The following is a 21,238-nucleotide window of genomic DNA, read 5'->3' as shown; positions in this document are numbered from 1 at the left end:
CTAGACCATAATTGTTATTGTGTTAGAGAAAGAAAAATTAAAATCAATGGAACAACTCAATTAGGAATGTTGCTTTGGAGGACTCTAGCAATGAAATTGAAGATTTCAGAAACTACAGAAACCACCTTCCCATGAACAAAGTAGGACTCCAGCTAACAAAAATGTCTCAGCTTCAATATTAGTCTTGTTAGACTAACCTGATAGCACCTGACCAATTGTGTTACCTTAAAAAGGGACAGTTATCACCACATTTCTCTGGCATTCAGGTAGGGTCGATTCAAATGGTGCTGGTGAATCCTGCCATGAGTACCAAAACAAAACGGTGACACCATATGCTGCTCACTTCAAAGTAAAGTAATTGGGAAGGTACTAACATGAAAATAATTAGCAAGGTTTGGGAAGATTTGTAGCTCAAATTGAAGTTCTGGATGAAAGTTTGCTCGCTGAGCTAGAAGGTTAGTTTTCAGACATTTTGTCACCCAAGGAAACCTTAAAGTGGGTCATGTGACCAGTGCTTCAGTGGCTCACTGATGTTGTTATCTAGTATGTCAATGAAACGTCTGAAAACAAACCTTCCAGTTCAATGAGCAAACCTACATCCCATGACAATAATTGGCTGGGTTAGAATTTCTCCAGTTTTACAAAGGGAACACCTGAACAACTTGTAATACTAGATGGAAACCAATAGCTTGAATGTAAAGAGGCTGATTTTCCACCTGTCCAATCCCACCAAAAACCCCAAAAAGTGCATGTAGTGGAAGGAAAGGCTGATGAATAATAAACAATATTGTTAGTTCAGGTTCTTTTAATCTATCTTAAGTTTTGGATAGGCCATTTACACAACCTAATCAGAAACAACTGAGCACAAATCATAACTCCAAGTCCCCATACCTCAAATCAGTTCTACTAAATTGCTAATACTTTCAAAATCATTCAGCCAAAGACAAACTGTTGACCCAACTAGAAAACACTGTCTCAACACATTAACAGGTTGGTAGAAAACAACTGTCAGCAATTTATTGTTTCATGTGGTGAGGGTGCCCTTAGAGAGGCCAGTATGTGCTACCAATTCCCACACACAAAAAAAAGAAGGTGCAGCTTGGAGGTCCTCTTGTGGCATGGAGGTAGTGTTCCTACCCCAGAACCAAGACACCCTGGTTCAAGTCCCAGCTACTCCAGAGGTATGTAACACGATTTCCGAAGAAATAAATTTGGAAAATAGATTAATTTTTTTTTAACAAAAAAAAGAGAAGGAGGAGCTAGGTCATTGAGCCATTGCAGCTCAGGGTCAGTGGGAAGGCATTTCCAGGAATTGTTTACAGTGACAGTGAAGGAAAAGCAATATTAGTTCTAAGTGAAGACAATGAGTGGCTTGGAGGAGAACCTACAGGTTCCCATGCATCTGCTACCCTGGTTCTCCTAGATCATGGAGTGTTCACCAGGTTTAAAACTACTTTAAAAGCATTGTTTCAAAGTTGTTGCATGGCATCTTGCAGATGAACACTGCTATTACCACGACTAAATAAGACTACTTAAGGGAAATGGCTCAGCAAGCAACCAACTGTTTTGACCCAAATGGGATCAAGCTTTAGTGTTGTTGGAGCTGTACTCTTCCAGAAAAGTGGGAATGTTCTAGCATATTCCTGATTGGTTCCTTACCAAATGACGTATAGGCTTTGGGGAGACAGGTTACCTGCCAACCTTAGCTTCTGATCTGTTGTGGTCCCTTGATTAAAATTGCTTATCCAGTTTTGTTTCTGGTCAATGGTAGCTCCTCCCAAGATGCTATTGATATAGTGGAAGAATTAGCCAGGGAAGTGCTATTAAAAGTCAAGGGCTAAGGGTTTGATTCTCTTTTAGTGGAGCAGGCCATGATCTGGCACATTGTAGCATTAATAATATTTAAAGAAGTCACCGGTCGTTAGGCAAAAAAAAACTCATTGCTGTTCTAGAGTTTGGTTATGCAAAAATCTTGTATTAGCAGACTTTGACTTCCTGTGTAATGATAGGAAGTGACTCCACAACATAGCACAATCGTGTATGGCAATAACTTAACTGAAACCAATTTTTTGGTTGAAATATGTGATGTTGAAATTGGCCTATATTTCCTCTGCTTTTCACATGTGGAACATATATCACTGCTTTTTGGAAATTATCCTGAAATGACCATCGATTGGCTCTTACAGGTAGCACGGAACTTCACTAATAGGATTGGATTTTGGTTTTAATAAAGGTTAAGTTTGATATTGAAGCAGTGTCCAGGGTACAGCTGATAAACCAGCAAGCAACATTGATATTACACAAGTGCCAAGCAGTGACCATTGCCAACAAGACAGATAATCTACCACCTCCTGTTGGAATGGTAAAGCAATTGAATGTCAGATTCCCAGCAGTTAATAGACCAGAAAAAAAAAACTAGATCAGCCATTTAAAAGCTGTGATGTCAAGAGCTAAGGGATTTTGAGATGAGTAACATGCCTCTTCATCTAAAAACAAAAACACAAGAGCCAGAGAGAATACTCTCCACTTACAGATGGGTGCAGATCAACGAGAGAATAAAGTTGGCAAAATCAGTCTACCACCTTCAACATTCACCCCTTTCACCAATGCACGGTAGTGTGTACTATCTAGAGGATGCTTTGCAGTAATTCACCAGAGCACCTTTAGACAGCACCTTCCAAACCTGCGACTTCTACCACCTAGAAACACAAGGGCAGCAGATACACGTGAGCACAAATTCCACAAGCCACTCCCCATTTTCACTTGGAACTATACAACCAACCATTCTTTCACTGTCACTGCATCAAAATCCTGTCAAGATCCCTTCTGAACAGCACTGTGGATGTATATACACAATGGACTGCAGCTGTTCAAGCCAGCAGCTCATCACCACCACTAAAAGGCAATAAATGCTAGCCTAGCCAAAACTTCACATCCAATGAACAAATTAAAACAATGGGTTAAGCAATTTACAAAACAAAAACATTTCTAATTCAAGAGATCTAAAAACTCAGCATGTGAAACAAACTAGATTAGTGGGGCAAAAAAAAAAGTTGATCCAAGACAATTCTTCAACTATGCAATTTCTTAAAAAAAGACATTACAGACCAGTAAAAATTGAAGGCACGGTCAAAATAACTGGTGTTAGATGGGTTTAAGAGAAATAGTAAAAAAAAGATACCTCAGATCTAAAAATACTGTGCAAAGAAATGGATAACTGAATTACAAAACAGTAATTTTCCAATCCTTGATGCAATCAAGCAGAAGAGCAAGAGAATGAATGGAAGGAGATAATGAAATGGAAGGATGATCATCTACCCTGGAAAAAAAGGCACAAAGTCAACCCAACTTTAGATAAAAGGCAAACCCATTTCAATATTTTTCCTCCAGCATTTTATCCTAAATGGTTGTCTTTTCTTAAAAAAGAGTTAAGCTATCACTCAAATTTAAAATCAGACCTTCAGGGACTTGGAATTTGAAAGTTAATATACAATGTCTTGCATGCAACCCATTATTGGGCATTAAAACATCTCAATGTGAAATCTCCATTATTAAAAAAAGGAAGTGCACCACCTATCAAAATAGGCACACAGCAATATCTACACTGTAGAAATCAATAGCTCACCCAACTTTCTGAAATCATTTCTGCACAGAAAAGCATAAATTTACATGACAAATTAAGATTAAAATCTTGGAACAATTATACTCAGTTTAATTGCTTCAGTTCAGTATTCTGCCAAGTGAATTGGTTTATAAATCCAAAATGTCACTCAAGTTGACCAGAAAATGACAACCAAGGGGCTTCGTGCAAGTTTCCATGTTACATTAAAAAGAATTCCTTGATTTTTTTTTTCCTCAAGTTTTAGAGTGGCATCACATACAACCAGCATATGCTTGTGTTTAAGCAGCAACTTCATTCCCTGACAGTCGTGTTTCAAAATACAAAACTGCTTTGTGTACATCTCCATAATTTTTGTCATAAACAGTCTACATTGCAAGTGGCACAACTTCGATCAAAAAAAGGGGAAAGAGCAGATAGAGGAGAAAAAAAAACAGAACAATCACAGCAGGCGTGGAAAAAGGACAATAATTTTATTGTACAAATATCAAATTAGGTTATGCATCTTTCTGGGTTGCAAATTTGTTATTTCAAAAATAACTTTCCCTCCCCTACATACTTTGTCTTTCCAATTCTCTAAAACAAGATAGGTTTTTTTTTAAAACGAATGGGCAAGATTATGAACCTGTGACAAACAGATCAGATTCAAAAAAGCCTCATTTCAGGTAATTTCCTGGCTTCAACTCTACCTCCCCCAACCCCTGAAACTTTCCTCCATCTGGATTACACTTTCAACAGAAGTATTGAGGAACAAAATAAAATTTTTACTCTACAAGTTTCAGGACATTTCAGACAGCTGCTAAATTAACTAATGGAAGTTCATTAGTAAAACTGAAGAGAATAAAAAGGAATTTTTAAAAAAAGGTGGTGAAGGGGAAACAGTACAAGTTGAATTAAAAAAACAAAAAAAGTGTTCAACATTGTTTAAATCATTAATGCTGACAAATTTCAAAATATATAAACTAAACTGAAGGTAATTCTGCCCCACCCCTACGCATCTGGTCATTCTCAGAAGCTCCAGCTTAACATGCAATAACCTGCCAGACTCTGGCTCTGAGACTCATGTCAAATATCAGTATACACCAGTTTGAACAAGCCTTGGATTCCTTTCAGTTTAATTGGATATTCCCTCAACTAACCACATTTATTCAAGCAAGCCATAAAGACCATTCTTTTTGGCACCAAAGCCACAATCAATAAAGATAACCTTCTGGGTGCAAGATGAGAATTTGAGTTGGTGTCATTTAAAAAGGGCTCAACAATGACAACATTTCAACTCATCTACAACATGACCAAAAATAATTTTACAAGAAAGTAAAAGTGATTAATTCCTGTAGATCTCAACTGGTTATTTTTGTGAATCAGAGAACAACTGAGTAACAAACACAAGTTGTGGTGATCTAGGGTTGAAACATTTTGGTATAACTTCCTTTATCTCAAAATCACAAAATACATGTAATGCAATGAAAACCATTAGCTCAGGGTGCATTACTGCAGCTAAAATATTAAAACGTGGTGCGCATGCTCAGGGCTTCTACAAAAATCAATCAATCAGAAAGCTACACGTCTCATGTGGCTCAAATGTTACCTTGGTAATTTGCCTTATGGTTAGAGTAAGCATCAATTTAAACTAAGCTGCAAACTGTATACAGCATTTCATATCAATGCCAACTAAAACAATATACATAGTTCTCATCATCTAACTTTCCAAATCACACAGGGCCACATTTTACATTTAATCAAGTCACAAGCTAGACTGGTCACCATTAAATAATCTTGGTATTATTGAAAAGCTACGATTGTCAGAGATCCAGCCTTCCAGCAAAATGAATATAGGAACATGCTCGGACAAACACGCAAGTGACATTTTTAAAGAGTCAAGAAAAATGTGGCATCAGAAAAGCACAGCAGGTCAGGCAGCATTTGGAGGAGTAGGAGAGTTAAGGTTCCAGGCATAAACCCTGCATCAGGAATGAACGTCAACTCTTCTGCTCCTCTGATACTGTGTGACCTGCTGAGCTTTTCCAGCACCACACTATTCTGATCTTCAGCACATGCAGTCCTCACTTTCTCAAAAGAGATGATATTTTTAAGTCAGTTAAGCAGTACTTTGGAAAATACTATCTAAAAATGCCCTACACAGCATGGGACTGTTCACATTCACATTGTCTATTCTGGAGGATCAAATTTGTTGCAAGTATCAAACAAACAGTCAATAGCTAAACACAAAGTGCTTCACTTTAATGCTGAAACAAAATTATTGGACTTCTTTAACTCAGCTGCTTATAAAAATCACAAAAGCAGGAGGATATTACAAACAGGTGAGAAAGTGAAAGTTGCCATTGTCTCGTGGGGTAGGTTGCTGTCATGAGACAACCACCCACCCACACACTAATAGACAGACTGACTCAAGTTTAATAAAGGTTATCACACCTCAGGTGTGGGGAAGGTTCAGGGCACTGGTATTCATAGTGACCTCAGCTGGTACAAGAGCCAAACCTACACTTTTGCCTTGGCTTTCAAACCAGCTGTCCAGACAACTGAGCCAATTGATCCCTGATATGAAGAAACCAAAAAATGGCACCTCAGATTAGTATAAACTTATTCATCATTGGGGTGATAGCAACCATAGAGTCAACCTGCAAAATGGATTTCATCTCGTTCCACTTTTAATAACTTTATGCACCAAAATCAGAAGGAACAGTATGATACACGAAAAAAAAATAAAGTGAGTCTTTTTTGCTATATATACGCAAGACAAAAAAGGAATTGGATCAAAAATATATAGTTAGAACCTTTCAATGAAAAGTTTCAGTGCCCAAAGTTAGTAATTTTTCAAATTGAGTACCTTCAAGATTTAGTTTAAATTTTTGAATTTTTTTTTTTTTTTGAGTAGGAGCATCAGCAATGGAGAAAGAAAAAAATCCCCACAAATTTAGATGCATGTTAGTCCACACTGTCTCAAGCAAATAAAAAGTAAACCTGCTTCATGCTTGGAATTTTTTTTCCCCCATTTCATCCAAATTATAAATCAACAGTACAGTCAATATTATGACCAATTATGAAAAAGGTCTGTGGTGGGACAACTGGGTTCAAAAGTGATTTAAATTCATCTCATATGAATAAAACTACCAAATAATCCACTAGCACTTTTGTCAGAAGAAAGTGTTAGGTGTGCCATCTGTTGTTCTGTATTCTAGCCATGTTAAAATGCAGTTATGTACCTGATCCCATTGAAATAGATACAACCTCATTGGTTTTAGCTTCCTGTGGCCACTTTATATGGATCAAAAAGTGTGCAAATATCACTCCAAATATTTATTGGACAGCACCAACAATAAAAAAGGTATCCAGGGAATGCATCAAGCTGCTACTTAAACTTCAGTCACACGTTTGCTTTTGTACCTGAACAGGTTCTCAGAACTTGTACATTTTATTACAGTCCAAACCAGAAACTGTGCCCGTTTTGAAAAAATCTTTCATAATCAAAATAGAACATTCAATAAGCAAAATGGTCAGAATCATAATAATGGATAGAAAGATAAATAAGACTGCTGTGCCAAGCAAGCAAATGTAGTTTGTTAGACCTCCCAATTTATAAGGTTACTTGGTAAAATTATATATTTGACTGCATTAAATGAATCAAGGTGTTCATACTGTACCTCAATTGGATTTCTATACAGCGACTGCTTTCCAGAGGATGGGAATGACATGGCAATGACTCTGTCTGTAAACAGTATAAAAAGACAAATATTAGGCACTTAACCTTAGATGATTAATCCTCAGAAGTCACCACTACAATATAGTCCACCAGATTACTAACATTCTTCCAAAGACATGGATATGGGAGAAGTTAGCACAGATTCTTTAAATGAATACTAACTTCAGCCATGTCACTGCAGAAAAACTAAGCTTCTCCTAAAGAGAAAGCAGATCAATTCCTGTATTGTTCTGTACGTGACAGCTGGTTTCAAACCAATACAAACAACTATGAAAACATTAACTATTTGTTTAACTACAAGAGATTGGAAAACTAAAAAAAAAGTCTCTTTTCAAGGAACTATTTACTAAACGGGCAATTACAAACCAGTAATGTAAGTGAGATCCAAGTCAAATCCATCCTTTTGGTAACGTCTTTTGTTTTCAGATACCTGTAAATTAAAAGGTTTGTTAATCCTCCATTAATATATTAAATGGTACAAATAAACTACAATGTTATCTCATTATGGTCTACACCTGACATTAACTTGCCTATTGTCATAGTTATTAGCATGAAATTATCTGATTTGCCGAATACTTCCAGTGAATTTTTTGCCTTGCAATAGCAAATATTAGTTCACCAAACTTGTCCACTCTGATATTAAAGCGATATCTCAAATAAAAAAAAGGAGTTACCACCTGAAAATCTCTGTACTAATCCATAAAACAAAGATGACCTTCACAATACAGAATTCACTTTAGTCGTTCATTCAAGGTAATTCTGTACATGCCAGGCTCAAACCTCACTTGTTAAGAAAGTGTACCACTTCCCTTGTTCCCATGTTCTTCCTCAATCTTGAGGTTTTGTTTACCCCACCCATTACAGCCAGACACCATGTTTCCTTAAGACCCCAAATTTCCTTGAAGTGCCAACATAATGATTATGTCGATTGCAATTCTTTATTATACACAGTGTCCCCAGAAGTTTAATTCATCCACTTCATTCAGTATATCGAGGCAGAAAGGCACTGTGGACAGCATGATCCAGATTCCTTTGCATGTTACTTCCTGGGCAACTAAGACAGAGAAATCAGTTTATTTTAATTAAAAGGAAAATGATGTCATCCTATGGTCAGTTAAGGGACAGTTTCCAAATTTATAAGTAGGAACTCTTTGGTATAAATACTATTGAAGAAAGAAAAAAAAAGGTCATATGAAGTTCATAGTGAGTTTAACAAAAACCTCACTAAAACCAGCCTACTGATGGGATGACCTAACTAGAATTCGACAATGTAGTAATCTTGGTGTAGTCACTGCAGTAATAAAAGGATTTGATTTTTTTTAAAAAAATCAAATACAACCAAGGAGGGAGAAACGCACAGCAACACAGAATTACATCCTCAAAATTTTATCTCAACTGGCAAAACTATGGTGAGAAGTCAAATTTATAGTCACCATTACACAAACCTTCTACCTGCTAAAGCATTACAACTAAATCCTCAAATAGGCAGTTTGTTGTATGAACAGCAGACCAAAGATTGGTATCTCAAAGGCTTATGCTCTGAAGCATGGAATTTATGTTCTTAGTTATCTAGACCAATTGGAGAACTATCTTCCCAAACAAATCCAGGGAGGAAAGCAAACATTGAACTGCCAAATATTGTGACAAGGACAGAACATGCTGATCAACTCCATGTTCCTGTCTGTTCCTACAATCCACAACTCGTGATCAAAATCCAACTGTTTTGAATATATTCAATGGCCTAGTCTCCACGGTGTTCTGGAAAAGATCAAATCTCAAATTTAAACCCTTTATTCCAGGAGTCAGGTATATGAACCTTCTCTGTAGGGACTAGAAGAGTAATAACAAAAAAAACCAAACAAAACTGGTCTGCATACACTGAAATACTTTTCACGCCCATGTCACTTGTAGTTGGTTATTCCAATACTCTCCGGTTCAGTTCCCATCTCCACAAAATTTTGTGACTCAAAAGATGGCAACCTATAATTTTGCTCGGTTTCAAATGCCATTTTTTAAAAAACAGTAAACTTCACTTTGTCCTGTAACATTGATATTCATTTAAACATTTTCAGTTTTAAATTTATTTTATGAACACTTGAGTCTTCAGTAAATGGTTTCATGTTAGCAGAGTGATGATCACAACTTGTAGATCCTAATGTGCAATGTCAGATTCATCGTCTTTGTGCTTTAAGCCATTCTATGGATTTATCAAGAAATGTGTAAATTGAGTATTTGAGCTACATTTCTGGAGTTTACACAGATGGGCTACCTATCAACAGAGGTTTAGGAACACTGTCCCATGAGCCTCCTGCTGTAAAAAGGTGGCATTTGAATGACAAAACAAAACTCACCATTCGTCTGGTGGCCTTTTCGAGATGTTTTTTCTGTGAGGCAAGCCTGAAAATTCTAACCAAGATGACAACTCGAAGCACTCGGAAAACAGTAACCACCCTGAAGGAACAAATTTTATTAGTGGGAATATCCATCCTTTAGAAATCCAAACTTCCCTTCTGCAAGAAGAGTATCTGAAACATCAGCAGAGAGAAAAAAAAAATCTGGTGTCCTTTGCTACAAACAAACAAAATTTAAAGCAAGATCACTAAACATCATCCAAAATTTTTATACTATACAATTTAAGGATTTCAAATACCTTGCATAGATACATTTAAGTGACTAAGTTCCTTGAAATTGGTCAAATCATCAAATACCATGTTCTCAGCTGGGATCGCCGAATTACATAGCAATATCAATACTCCTTGGAAAATAAGTGCCTGAATGGGGTAGAGGAGCAGAAGAATCTGGGAGAAAGATACATAAATCACTAAAAATAGCGATGTTGATTAATAAGGCCATTAAAAAAAGGCAAACAACCTCTGGGATTCAATTCAAAAGACTGAACAGGAGAGTAGAGGTAAACACTAACTTTCTACAGAAACTCATATGGACCACACTGGGAATAATGTTAACTATTCTAATCTCCAGATTACAAAGAAAGAAGAGAGACTTGGTAAATTACAAAACAAATAAAAATTAATATTTACAAGATTTAAAGATGTCATACCAAAAGATTGACCAGGACAGAATTATCCTTAAAAAAGATACTGAGGGGTAGTCTGACAGGTTTGAAGTGATAGCATTGAAAAATAATAAAGCCATTTGTAAAGGGATTTCAGGAGGAACAATCTTCACTAAGATTTAGAATGTGAAATTCTCTATTATGTAAGAGTAGTTGGATCAAATAGTATTCAAAAGGGATTCAGATTTAAAGGCAAGCAAAAGATAGAGGGATGTGTTGATAAGATCAGAAGACAGTAAGCTTTGAACTTAAAAACCAGTATGGACCAGACAGGTCAAAATGGTCTGCTGCTAGTCTATACAACTACACACCCCACTGAAAAAGGGTCAGAAGATAACCAACATACAGCTATTTAAAGAAATCATACCAGGGACTATGGGACATAACTCAATATGATAATCCTGAAAAATTGATGTTCAAGAAAACCAACAGAAATACTGCCCCCAATTTAGAGAACTGACTGCCTAAATTGAACTGGGGATGGGGGTGGTTGGTTAAGAGGGGTGGAAATCAATAGCTCTGGGCAGGAAAAATTCTATTATTACACAACTCCACATAGCAGCAGGCCAGTGCTCTGATTTCACCCCAGATAAATTCAGGAACAATTCTTTTGCTATTAAACTGCTTCAGAAACATTTGATCATTGTGGTCATCAACTAAGGCTTTGCCAACGTCCATGTAATGAGGTCAGTCACCAGTTTCCCTTACTTTAAAAAGCAATTGGTAGTCCATAACACTTACCTCCGAATGCTAAGAGTTCATTACACTCTAGATTGTAATCCTAACTAAGCTGGTACTCTGGTATGAAACACTGAAGGTTAATATAGTGCTGCCATAAAATTTGATTCACTAAACCATAAAGTCTAATCTTGTCTGCACATAGGGTTTATGTCAGATTTTTAAACAGATTCCAGATACCATCTATGCCAAAATCTTCGCCAAATAATACAAGATCAGGTCATTGATGGGACTTGCTGCAGTCAAAAAAAAATGGCTGCCCTTTGTCTACTTGATGCATCTTCAGTTTTTTTAAAAAAAAACTCTTCATAAATATAAAAAAAGGCAGAGAAAGTCACTTATTTTTCAATCATTTGTCTGAAAATTTACAACTTTTGAAAGAGAGGAGTTTGAGGGTTGAGGAGTTGACATGAAAAGGAAAGTGGAGGCCTGGGGCAGATCAGCCATGATCTTATTGAACGGTCGGATAGAATTGACTACTCCTGCTCATATTACCTGTGTTCCCATGTTCAACTATCCACTTTGAATAAATAATATTTCAAGTGGCAAAATTTAATAAATACAGATATCAGTCTCAAAAAAATGCCACTCAACCAGATGCTAAAATATCTCTGGGGGATTCAGTGGATTTAATTTCAAATTTACTCCAACCAACTTCCATTTAGATCAAAATGTTTTCTCTAGCTTAGCTTAGAGATGTTTAAAACCCACTAAAATGCTGATCAAAATGCACTCTAAAGAGTGCTACAACATTTTAGCTCAGTTGAATCTATATTAGAAAGTAGCTACTGAGTTTTAAATGTATATAACTACCTGGGAATGAGAGTTGCTCCACTCAAATCAGAAAAGGCATATACCATTGTAATAACCTGGGTAACAACCACAATAACTGCATCCAAAATGTTAAGCTTCGAACGAAAATACACACGGAACCTGGAGACAGATCAAATATGTAGCTGTGTCAAAATTGTAAGTTAAGTTCACAACTAGAGTAATTTTCATTGCAGTTTATGCAATGTATACACTAATTCCTTTCTTCCATTGCTAGTTCTTTCCAAATCAGTCTGAAGGCATGTCAGTTCAATTTGTTACTTATTTTTACTTCAAAATGTAGAAAATGTAGTTTTGAGAACATTGGTATTTTTCGACAGGTTAGTTGGAGGAAAAATGGTATTCCATATCGACAGACAGAAACAAACAAACCAAAACAAACAAAGTCAGGCAAAAAAAAAGTCAAGGAATGAGATGTTTTTCCTTCTGGTTGATGGGATGTGAGCATCACTGGCAAGGCCAGCATTTATAGCCCATCCCCAATTCCCCAGGAGGACAGTGAAGAGTCAACCACATTTGATAGTTGAGTGACACAGGTTAGACTAGGTAAGTTTGACAGATATTGTTTCCTAAAAAAGTGGAAAGATTGAACCGTACAAATTTAGCAAATCAAGTCATGGTTATGTCGTCATGAGGCTTGCTTTAATTCCAGATGTTTATTGGATTTAAATTACACCATGTGGACATGATTGGATTCAAGCCCTTGTCCCCAAATGTTAAACTGGAGCTCTGGTTTAAATAGTCCGGTGACATTACCACTATTATATTCGGGGTTAAGTGGTAGCAAATGAACAGATAAAAGTATATTTAAAATTATCCCACCCAACACAGGCCAGATTTTAGTCATAATTATATCACAAGAACAATACCAATTTTCCCTACATACCACAATAATTGCAGCTTCAAAGTTTATCAATAAATTGCATCTGCCAGCTCCTCTCCATAATCTAGGCAGATTAGAATGCTAGAGAGAGAAAGTGCTTTGGTGAACAGGTCTGTCCAGCAGGACTCTACTATCTGGTCACTTGTGTCTAGTTTGTCCATCATACTCATTCTGGCCTTCTACATTGCCCCAGAGTTCAACACAGTGAGGAAGATGGTCATCTAAATTGAATGCAAAGTCAGATCACAACTAGCCCTCTTGGCATCCACTTTGGGGGGAAAAAAAGAATTAAGTAATCCAATATAGCCATTTTCACTTCCTCTGGATCTCTTCATATTTGTATTTTCTCCCTTTTGCATTGCACCATCATTCCTTTAGGCATTTCAATCAATCACTCTTGACGGAATCTCAACATCTCAGTTCTAAAGAAAGGTTAATAGACCAAAACATTAATTCCATCTCACTCTTGTCAGATGCTGCCAGACCTAGTATTTCCTGCTTTTAGTGAAAAACAATGCAGACTCCAAGTCAGCTAACAATGAAAGGAAGCTTGTAGTCCAAATTACTTCAAACAATGGAATGTGAAAGAAAAAGAATGAATATCCTGCTGGATGTGCTTGCAGCTTTCTTGAAAGAAAGTCAATTTAAAAAAAAAAAAAAAATCAATAAAAAGAAAAACTGAATACCGGAAGTCAGCTGTGAAAGTTGACTTCGAACAAGTGCAAAGGAGTTTTGGTTATTGGACCATATAGTTTAGTTTTGGACAGCATTTATGGCAGGGGGGAAAAAAAAAACAATTCAACATTTCAGGTCCAGTGACCCTTCGTCAGAACTGGAATCAGGTTTTTGTTTCAGGTTTCCAGCATTTGCAGTTTTGATTTTCAAGTTTTATTCAGCGCTTAAGGCAAATTGGCTTTCACATTCAGGTACATAGTCACTGAAAATAAACAAATTCACAGCGAATTATGCACCAACTTCATACAATGACTTTCTTTAAGAGGTCAATCATGTTATTTGCAACAATTTAGCAATGTGGCAAAACCTAGATTTGATAACGTTTTAGTAGCTACATCAGAAGAGAATTAGACATGCTATTCTTTTGGAAATGGATTTTAGCCATGGGCAGCAGGATTTATTTCTAGTAGTTACACATTTCTTTGCCCTCAGTCACAACGTTTAGACTGAATGGAGATTACTTTGTCTAAATTTAGACAAAGTAATCTATTATAATGCCCACATTATCCTAAAAACACTTACCCTTCAACAAAGATTCTAAGGAGGACATCAATAGCGAAGAAGAAGGATATAGCCAATGATACTCCTACGATTCCATGCCTAAAAGGTTTACTTTTATTCGCCGTTGACAAGTCCACAATTACAAGAACAACATCAACAATTATAAGTACGATACCAAAAATCCTGCAATCAGAAGAAAGAAATGGTCAGGTTCCAAATGTCTTACCATCAACACTTGGAGTTCTATTGAGCAGATCACCAGAGGGAAAATGGGAATGAAATAGGTAGTTCAAGATGGAGAGCAAATGTTATCTGAAGGCACAAAGGCCTCTGTCTGTGCTTCAACTCCTACAATTTTATTAAACATAAATGATAAGATTACCCTGGTGTTGCAATACCATTTTCTGCACATGTCCATATATGCTGAACAGAATGGGAAATTAGTGAAAATAAAATTAAAATCTCCTTGATCTCAGGCTAAAACATTAATACTGCAAGGACATCTTAAGGACTGAAAAATGATTTACCCCATTCCTCTTCATTTTGGAGGAAATAAGGTCTATTTTCAAACTTTCTACACGCACATATGCATGCTTGACATGGTGACTGTACCCCTCCAGGTTAGCAGGGGAGTCTAATCCCCATCAGGAGGTGGGGAAGAAATCATTTTTGTTCCCACTTCTGTTCAAAAAACCTGCTATAAACACGGCTGGAAATATAGCAGACTTAAATAGCAGGTTGGCATCCTATTACAGCTAGAGTTTAAATGATAAAAACAGATGCAACTAGAGACAATATTTCTTGTATTATTCCATTCCAATCCACACAACTTCTCTGAAATCAAAGTCAAAGTCAGAGATTAATTGTCATTAGAGATAAAATATTAAATTTCAACATCTGATAGTCCCAGGAAATACAATGTCCATTTTTAATCAGGGATTCTTTTGCTTTCTGAAATAAAAAAAATTAGTCCAGTCAGCTGACCATAGGTTGACTTAGCTTCATGAAAACACAGAGTGGAATAAATAGCGTTATCCAAAATGTCATGCCTAAAACAACCCTCATCTCTTATTTGTGATTTAGGCCTGCATCATAAATTTCGACAAATTGGAAAAAACATTACCTACAATTAATCAAGCTTGGAAACTAGGAACTCAAAATATGGAAAAATATACAACCTAGTTGTTTTTCAGGAAGCTGATTCTTGCAAAACAGAGAAGGTAGACTTGACTAATGAACAGGAGTAAGCTCTCTTACCACTCAAGAAGTGCCCAAGATGATTAAAGAATTAGAACACCAAGAATCCAAAAGGATAACATTCACTACTGCCAGGAACAAAACAAATTAAGCAACCTTGGTCTCTGGTTAAAACTTTTATGCCTCAAGGTTTATCCCATTCCCATTGAATTAATGGCCATCTATTTTCAACTATTTGTGTAAAAAGGAACAAGTCTTTGTTGTGGCCAACCAAGGTTAAAAATAGGGAAGCAGATTCACTCCTCTTCACATGGTCATAATCTAAGGCCCAAATGGAAAATACCTGAAATACCATACAAGGTTTAATAGGGAAAGAAAGAGATCCACCTAGTAAGCAATCATAATGGTTTATATTTGCAGAACTACTATTAAAAGGCCATTAAAACATGTGCAATGCATGTGCAATTGAAATGTTGAAACTTAACATTTCAATTAAGTTTCCAAAGCAAGAAGATTAGCTTCATAAAAGTGGCACTTAATTCTAATTTTAAACAAAACAGCCCAAACAACATATTTGATTTGGGATCACTTTAGTGCTTTTCTTTACAAGAAACTAATTACATAAAATTTAAGTAAACTTTATCTCCAACAGTAGATGTTGTTAATTTTACTATAAAGTTAGTTAAGTATGATAATACTGCACTTTTTAAAAAAGCTCCACCCTACCATCTCTTCCAACCTCACCCCAAAGTGGTGGCTTAATTTCAAGCCAGGTTCATCACCATGTATTGCCAAAGAAGAAAGGAAAAAATAAACAACCCAAGTGAATTAACTTGTAAAGTTTGAATGTGTGTGATGGGGGAAGACATTGTATCCACCTACAAATTGCACACTGAAAAAAAAAATCAAGTTCTATAGGGCCAAGTTTAATAAAACCCTTCTTTCCTCCACCACTCCTAACATCAGTTAGAGCATTTTCTTAAAGATGCAGCCACTTTCACTCCATAATATCATCCAGCTCCATCTCTGCCCTGACAAAATGCTCATCCACACCATTGTTATATTATTCCAAATCTTCTGCAAGCCGGAGCCAGAGCTGAATTGAATTGAATTGGTCACATGTACCGAGGCACAGTGAAAAGCTTTGTCTTGCAAACAATACAGGCAGATCATAGTTAAATAGCATAGATAAGTAAATAATAGGAAAACAGCAGCAAAAACAAAAACACAGGTACAGGCGAATGCTAAGAGTTTGAGTGTCCATTCAGTATTCTAACAATATTAGAATAGAAACTGTTTCGAAACCAGCTAGTACATGTATTCAGGCTTTTGTACCTTCTCCCCGATGGTAGAGGTTGTAGAAAAACATTGCCAGGGTAGGATGGATCTTTGAGAATGCTGGCAGCCTTTCCTTGACAGTGGGCCTGGTAGATGGGAGATTGGCCTTTGTGATTACCTGGGCCGAGTTCACCACTCTCTATAACGGTCTCTGATCTTGAATGGCACAGTTGCCATACCAGGTAGTGATATTTCCAGACAGAATGCTCTATATGGCACACTGATATACATTGGTCAGCTGCCTGAGGAAGAGACGACGTTGTTGGGCCTTTGTAACTAATGCATCCACATGAGGAGTCCAAGAACGCTTGTTGTAGATGACCACTCCCAGGAGCTTGACACTCCACTCATTCCACCTCTGTTGTTAATGCGTGAGGGGCATAAGTAATATCCCACCGAAAGTCAATAATGAGTTCCTTGGTTTTGCCAGCATTGAGCACTAGGTTGTTCTCAGTGCACCATTTTTTCAGGTCTTCCACCTCCCATCTGTAGTCTGTTTCATTGCCATCTCCGATTCGGCCAACCATGGCAGAGTCATCAGCGAACTTGTAACTGGCATTAGTGCAGTATTTGAAGTTAATCTAAAATTCAGCTGCTTATATCTGTGCCTTAACTTTTGCAAAGTGTCGTCCATCCATTCATCCAGTCCTATGCTCCTAGATCAGATCCAGGATTATTTGATTTTAAAATGTTCACCCTCTTGGCCCAATTCCATGGCCTTGCCCTTTACCATTTTTCAGTCATTTCTTCAAGGTATAGTTCTGTTCTACACTCACCCCACCCTATAAATCCCTTTGCTTCTCTAATTCAGGTGTGTTACACACAGATTCACATCACTCTATTGAAAAGGGCCTCAGCTGCTAAGGCCAAAAGTACAGCAACTTTCTCAAACTTCACCTACCTCTCCTCCATTAAATAAATTTCTTAAAGGCAACCTCTTGTTCACTGCTAATAGCTATAGGAAGGCACAGTGGTAGCATTCCTGCCTGAACCTAAGTTCAAGTTCCTCTTCAGGACCTGGCAGCAACTCATTTGGTGGCCAAGCAGGTTAAGGTTCAACCCGAAATCCTTCCAGTTAAAATGGCAGGAGGTAACAGCTGGATAGCCGTTGATAGAAAGTAAGTTGCCTCTATCACCACTATCTACAGCTACAGATTGCAATGCTGAAGTGCTTGATGCCATTGTAATTCAAAACACCACACAAAAAAATAATCAGTGGATCAATCTCAATTACATTTTCTGAACATGCTTCAGACCCCTGCTGAAGCAACGTTACAGTAAAAGCCATCATATGAATTCAAGTTGCTGAACTGTATGAAAAGAAATGAAACCAACTTGATAAAAGACTTGACAAAAGACTGGACAATCAAGTGTGAGCCAATGCAACGTCTCTTCTTTGTACCTTGGAAAATAATTGTGACAAAAGTTAGCAACGTTTTGAGCGGTTTCTCATTTTAACCACTACACTCCCAATTTATTCAAGGCAAAGGCAACATTACTATGTGGGGATTCAAGATCATTATTAGATAGACATCTGGAATTCAAAACAGATCAACTATGATTTTTATTGAATGGTGGAACAAGCTGGAGAAGCCCAGTGGTCTGCTTCTGTCCCCAGTTCATAATTCCAGATTTAAAAATTTTATTTGAATAAAATCCCATGGTGCAATTTGAACCCACATTTCCAGATATTTACAGTCCAGTAACATGAAACCACAGGACGAAATAGAATAATGTTTAATACAAAAAAATTACATGCTAAGAAAATTAATGATTTAATTGTCAATCATTTCTATAGAAAGGTCAGAGGAGCTCATGGTGCAGTGACAGTGTCCCTACCTTTGATTCATGTCCCACCTGCTCCAGGAGGTGGGTCATAACATCTCTAAAGTGATTGATTAGAAAACATAGAAGGCACACCAACTATATAAATTCACACTGCTTCACATCCCTAGAGGAAGCGAGTTTCATTTTAAATAAGAAGATTTTAAAGAAAGCAAACCAGGTATTCTTGGATTCAAAACTACATGATTAAAATAACTTGCCTACTTACCGAAACCAGAAGGACATGACATATGGTGCAATTATTTTCTTGATCTGACTGCAACAAAAAAAAATACAAATAAATGAATCAAATACTTAATGTACATTTGAGTTCCAGTATTACTATTTTGCAACCCATCACCTGCACTTGGCATTTTTAAAAATAGAAACTTGTACTCATTCAAAATACGAAACTGCACAGATGAATACTGCCATTGCAGGGGATAAACTATCTGTATGCATTTCAAGTTTTATTTTAAAAAATGCTGTACCCAGTCTTTCAGTGTTAGAAATGTGAATCACACTGCATTAAATCAATATGCTTATCAAAGCTTTTTGGCACTCCAATTCCTTCTAATAAATTCAGGTTCCAAGCACCTGAATAATGGTACACCATATGCACATGGTAAATCACTAGTTTAAGCCTTTTTAAAAATCAATATTTTACAAATGGGAAGAATGCATTCCTGTCACGTGCATTAGTGGTCACTGATTTTAAAAAAGTTAAACCTGATCAGCTTGGATGGTGGAACTAAAGTTCACTGTTAGTTGCAAAAAAAAAGTAGAAGCAGGTTTTCAGATGAGCTGGTGGGTCCTAACACACCTTTACTCATTTGGTAACGGGCCCACACATTTGTAACTACAGGTTATATGCAAATCTTTGGCTTTAACTATAAAATTATGGAAACAAAAAATGTCAACTTTTACTAATCATCCATCAGGGAATCAGAACTTAATCTTGTTATACAAGGAAAGGATTGTTTTAAAAATTAAGCTTTATAACAAAAACGTCACAGATGTGCAGACATGCTTTTCCCAAGATCCATTGTAAATAAAGACTGGGGCAGGAGGGAAAGGAGGTGGGGAATACAAATTTTTAACAGGAGCCAGTGGTCAAGAAACCTTTTTCTTTTACAAAAAAAAAGTGGTTTCTTTACAGTAATTGGTGATACACAACATTTTAGCTGATCTCCATATAGTTTGTAACTTCCATTCACATTCATTTCTGAAAACTAAAACAGGTCAGGGCTTTTGAACGCTTAAAACACGGAGGGTGGTTTATGGGTTGGACGGTAAGTGTTGATATTACAAACTTTTATTATGCTATTGGAAAAGTCAAGTGGATGGAAAATTGCCTAATACCAAAGTCATTAACTCCAAAAATACCACTACAAAAAGACTAAGACCATGCAAAACAGCATTTCTTAAGTATAACTGCAGGTGTCCACCTCTAATATAAGTAGAGAAATGCCATTTATATAAAAACCAGCTCTACATATACAAAATGTCCTGCTACATGACAACAAATTGTGACGAGGTAATATTTTGTTTGGGGATATTAAGGTTTAAGAGATTGAGGTAGCTCAATACTTGTTTAAAAATATTCTAATTCTGTTTACATAATAAAAGCAAACTCCAAACAATAATCTGTTGAGAAAGACTACTCCATTTTAGAGCACCCATTATAGCATTGAGGACCGAAAACACATTCTAAGCATCCAAGTCTTTCAAAAGTAGACTCATTCATTAAAATGAAGGGAAGGTGCTCTAAAAGCTAATAAAAATGGCTCTCTTGGTCATTTGATGGTATAAGCAAGCAAAATCTGAATGGATCTTATAAAAAATCATTTAGCAGCCTATTTGCTGTAGAAATCTCCTATGTTAAATTCTGTATCACTTCATGGTGAATAAAATGAATTCATTTTTAATGGGTTAAAAGCCTGAATTTTTCAATTCCAACTTTAAACACATTGCTTAAAAAGTTGGTTCCAACTACAAAGTACTGGGGCCAAAGACTTAAGATGTTCATTACTCCAGGAATGGTGGACTCATCCATCATAAGTTGAACAGTTTAGACCTCCATCCATTGAAGAATGAGGTGTAATCTTATTGAAACATACAAAATCTTGAAGAACCCGGATATATATAGAGAGAGGGTATGTCTATGTATCTATGTTTGTAGGGGGACATCCAGAGGAGAGACTAGAATTACAAAACAACCTCAGAATACAGGCTTCCGTTTAAAAGGGAGAAGATGATAAATATTTTCTTTTGAAGAGTCATTGTGTGTGGAATTCTCTTCCCCAGCAAGCAGGAGAGGTTGGATCTTTGAGTTTATTCAAGGCCAAATTAATTAGACCTTTGATCAAACAAGGGAGTCGTGGGTTACTGGGTACAAATAGGAAAGTGCAGCCAAGACCATAAACCAGATCAACTATGATTTAACTGATTAGTGGAGCTAAATGGCCTACTTCTGCCCCTATTATAATACTGCTTCACATGGAAGAATAATGTAACTAAATTGGCAGTGCCTTTTTCATGTAAAAGATGATTAAAATCTGCAGATCTTAATCAAAACCAGGTAGTAAAATATCTGTAACACTGACATTTTGAAGACAAAAAAAAGGTGTTATAGATGCTCTCAGAATGTTGACATCACAGACAATTGGCATTTGTGTAGTTTGATACAAATGGAATGTCTTGTTCAGCCACTGGAGGACACTAGTGTGGGACTAGATTCACTTTAAAATATTCATTCATGGGGTGAGGGTGTAG

The 21,238-nt window shown here is 36.7% G+C and overlaps 1 protein-coding gene across 3 annotated transcripts in view; it reads right to left on the bottom strand.

The window, feature by feature from the left end:
- Positions 1-21,238, bottom strand: part of tpte (transmembrane phosphatase with tensin homology) — a 60,837-nt gene that overhangs the window by 25,219 nt on the left and 14,380 nt on the right. For all 3 annotated transcript variants that reach the window (XM_072577144.1, XM_072577143.1, XM_072577145.1), the window contains 6 exons: positions 18,693-18,740; positions 14,126-14,287; positions 11,968-12,087; positions 9,692-9,791; positions 7,707-7,770; positions 7,282-7,346 (listed from right to left, as the gene is read on the bottom strand). In XM_072577144.1, coding sequence (XP_072433245.1) covers positions 7,282-7,346; positions 7,707-7,770; positions 9,692-9,791; positions 11,968-12,087; positions 14,126-14,287; positions 18,693-18,740 — 559 coding nt within the window. The remainder of the gene's footprint in view (positions 1-7,281; positions 7,347-7,706; positions 7,771-9,691; positions 9,792-11,967; positions 12,088-14,125; positions 14,288-18,692; positions 18,741-21,238) is intronic.

The sequence above is a fragment of the Chiloscyllium punctatum genome, chromosome 9, assembly GCF_047496795.1.
Source record: "Chiloscyllium punctatum isolate Juve2018m chromosome 9, sChiPun1.3, whole genome shotgun sequence".
Taxonomy (NCBI): Eukaryota; Metazoa; Chordata; class Chondrichthyes; order Orectolobiformes; family Hemiscylliidae; genus Chiloscyllium; species Chiloscyllium punctatum.
Note: the sequence above shows the minus strand (reverse complement) of the source record. Positions and strands in the feature narration are given on the sequence as shown.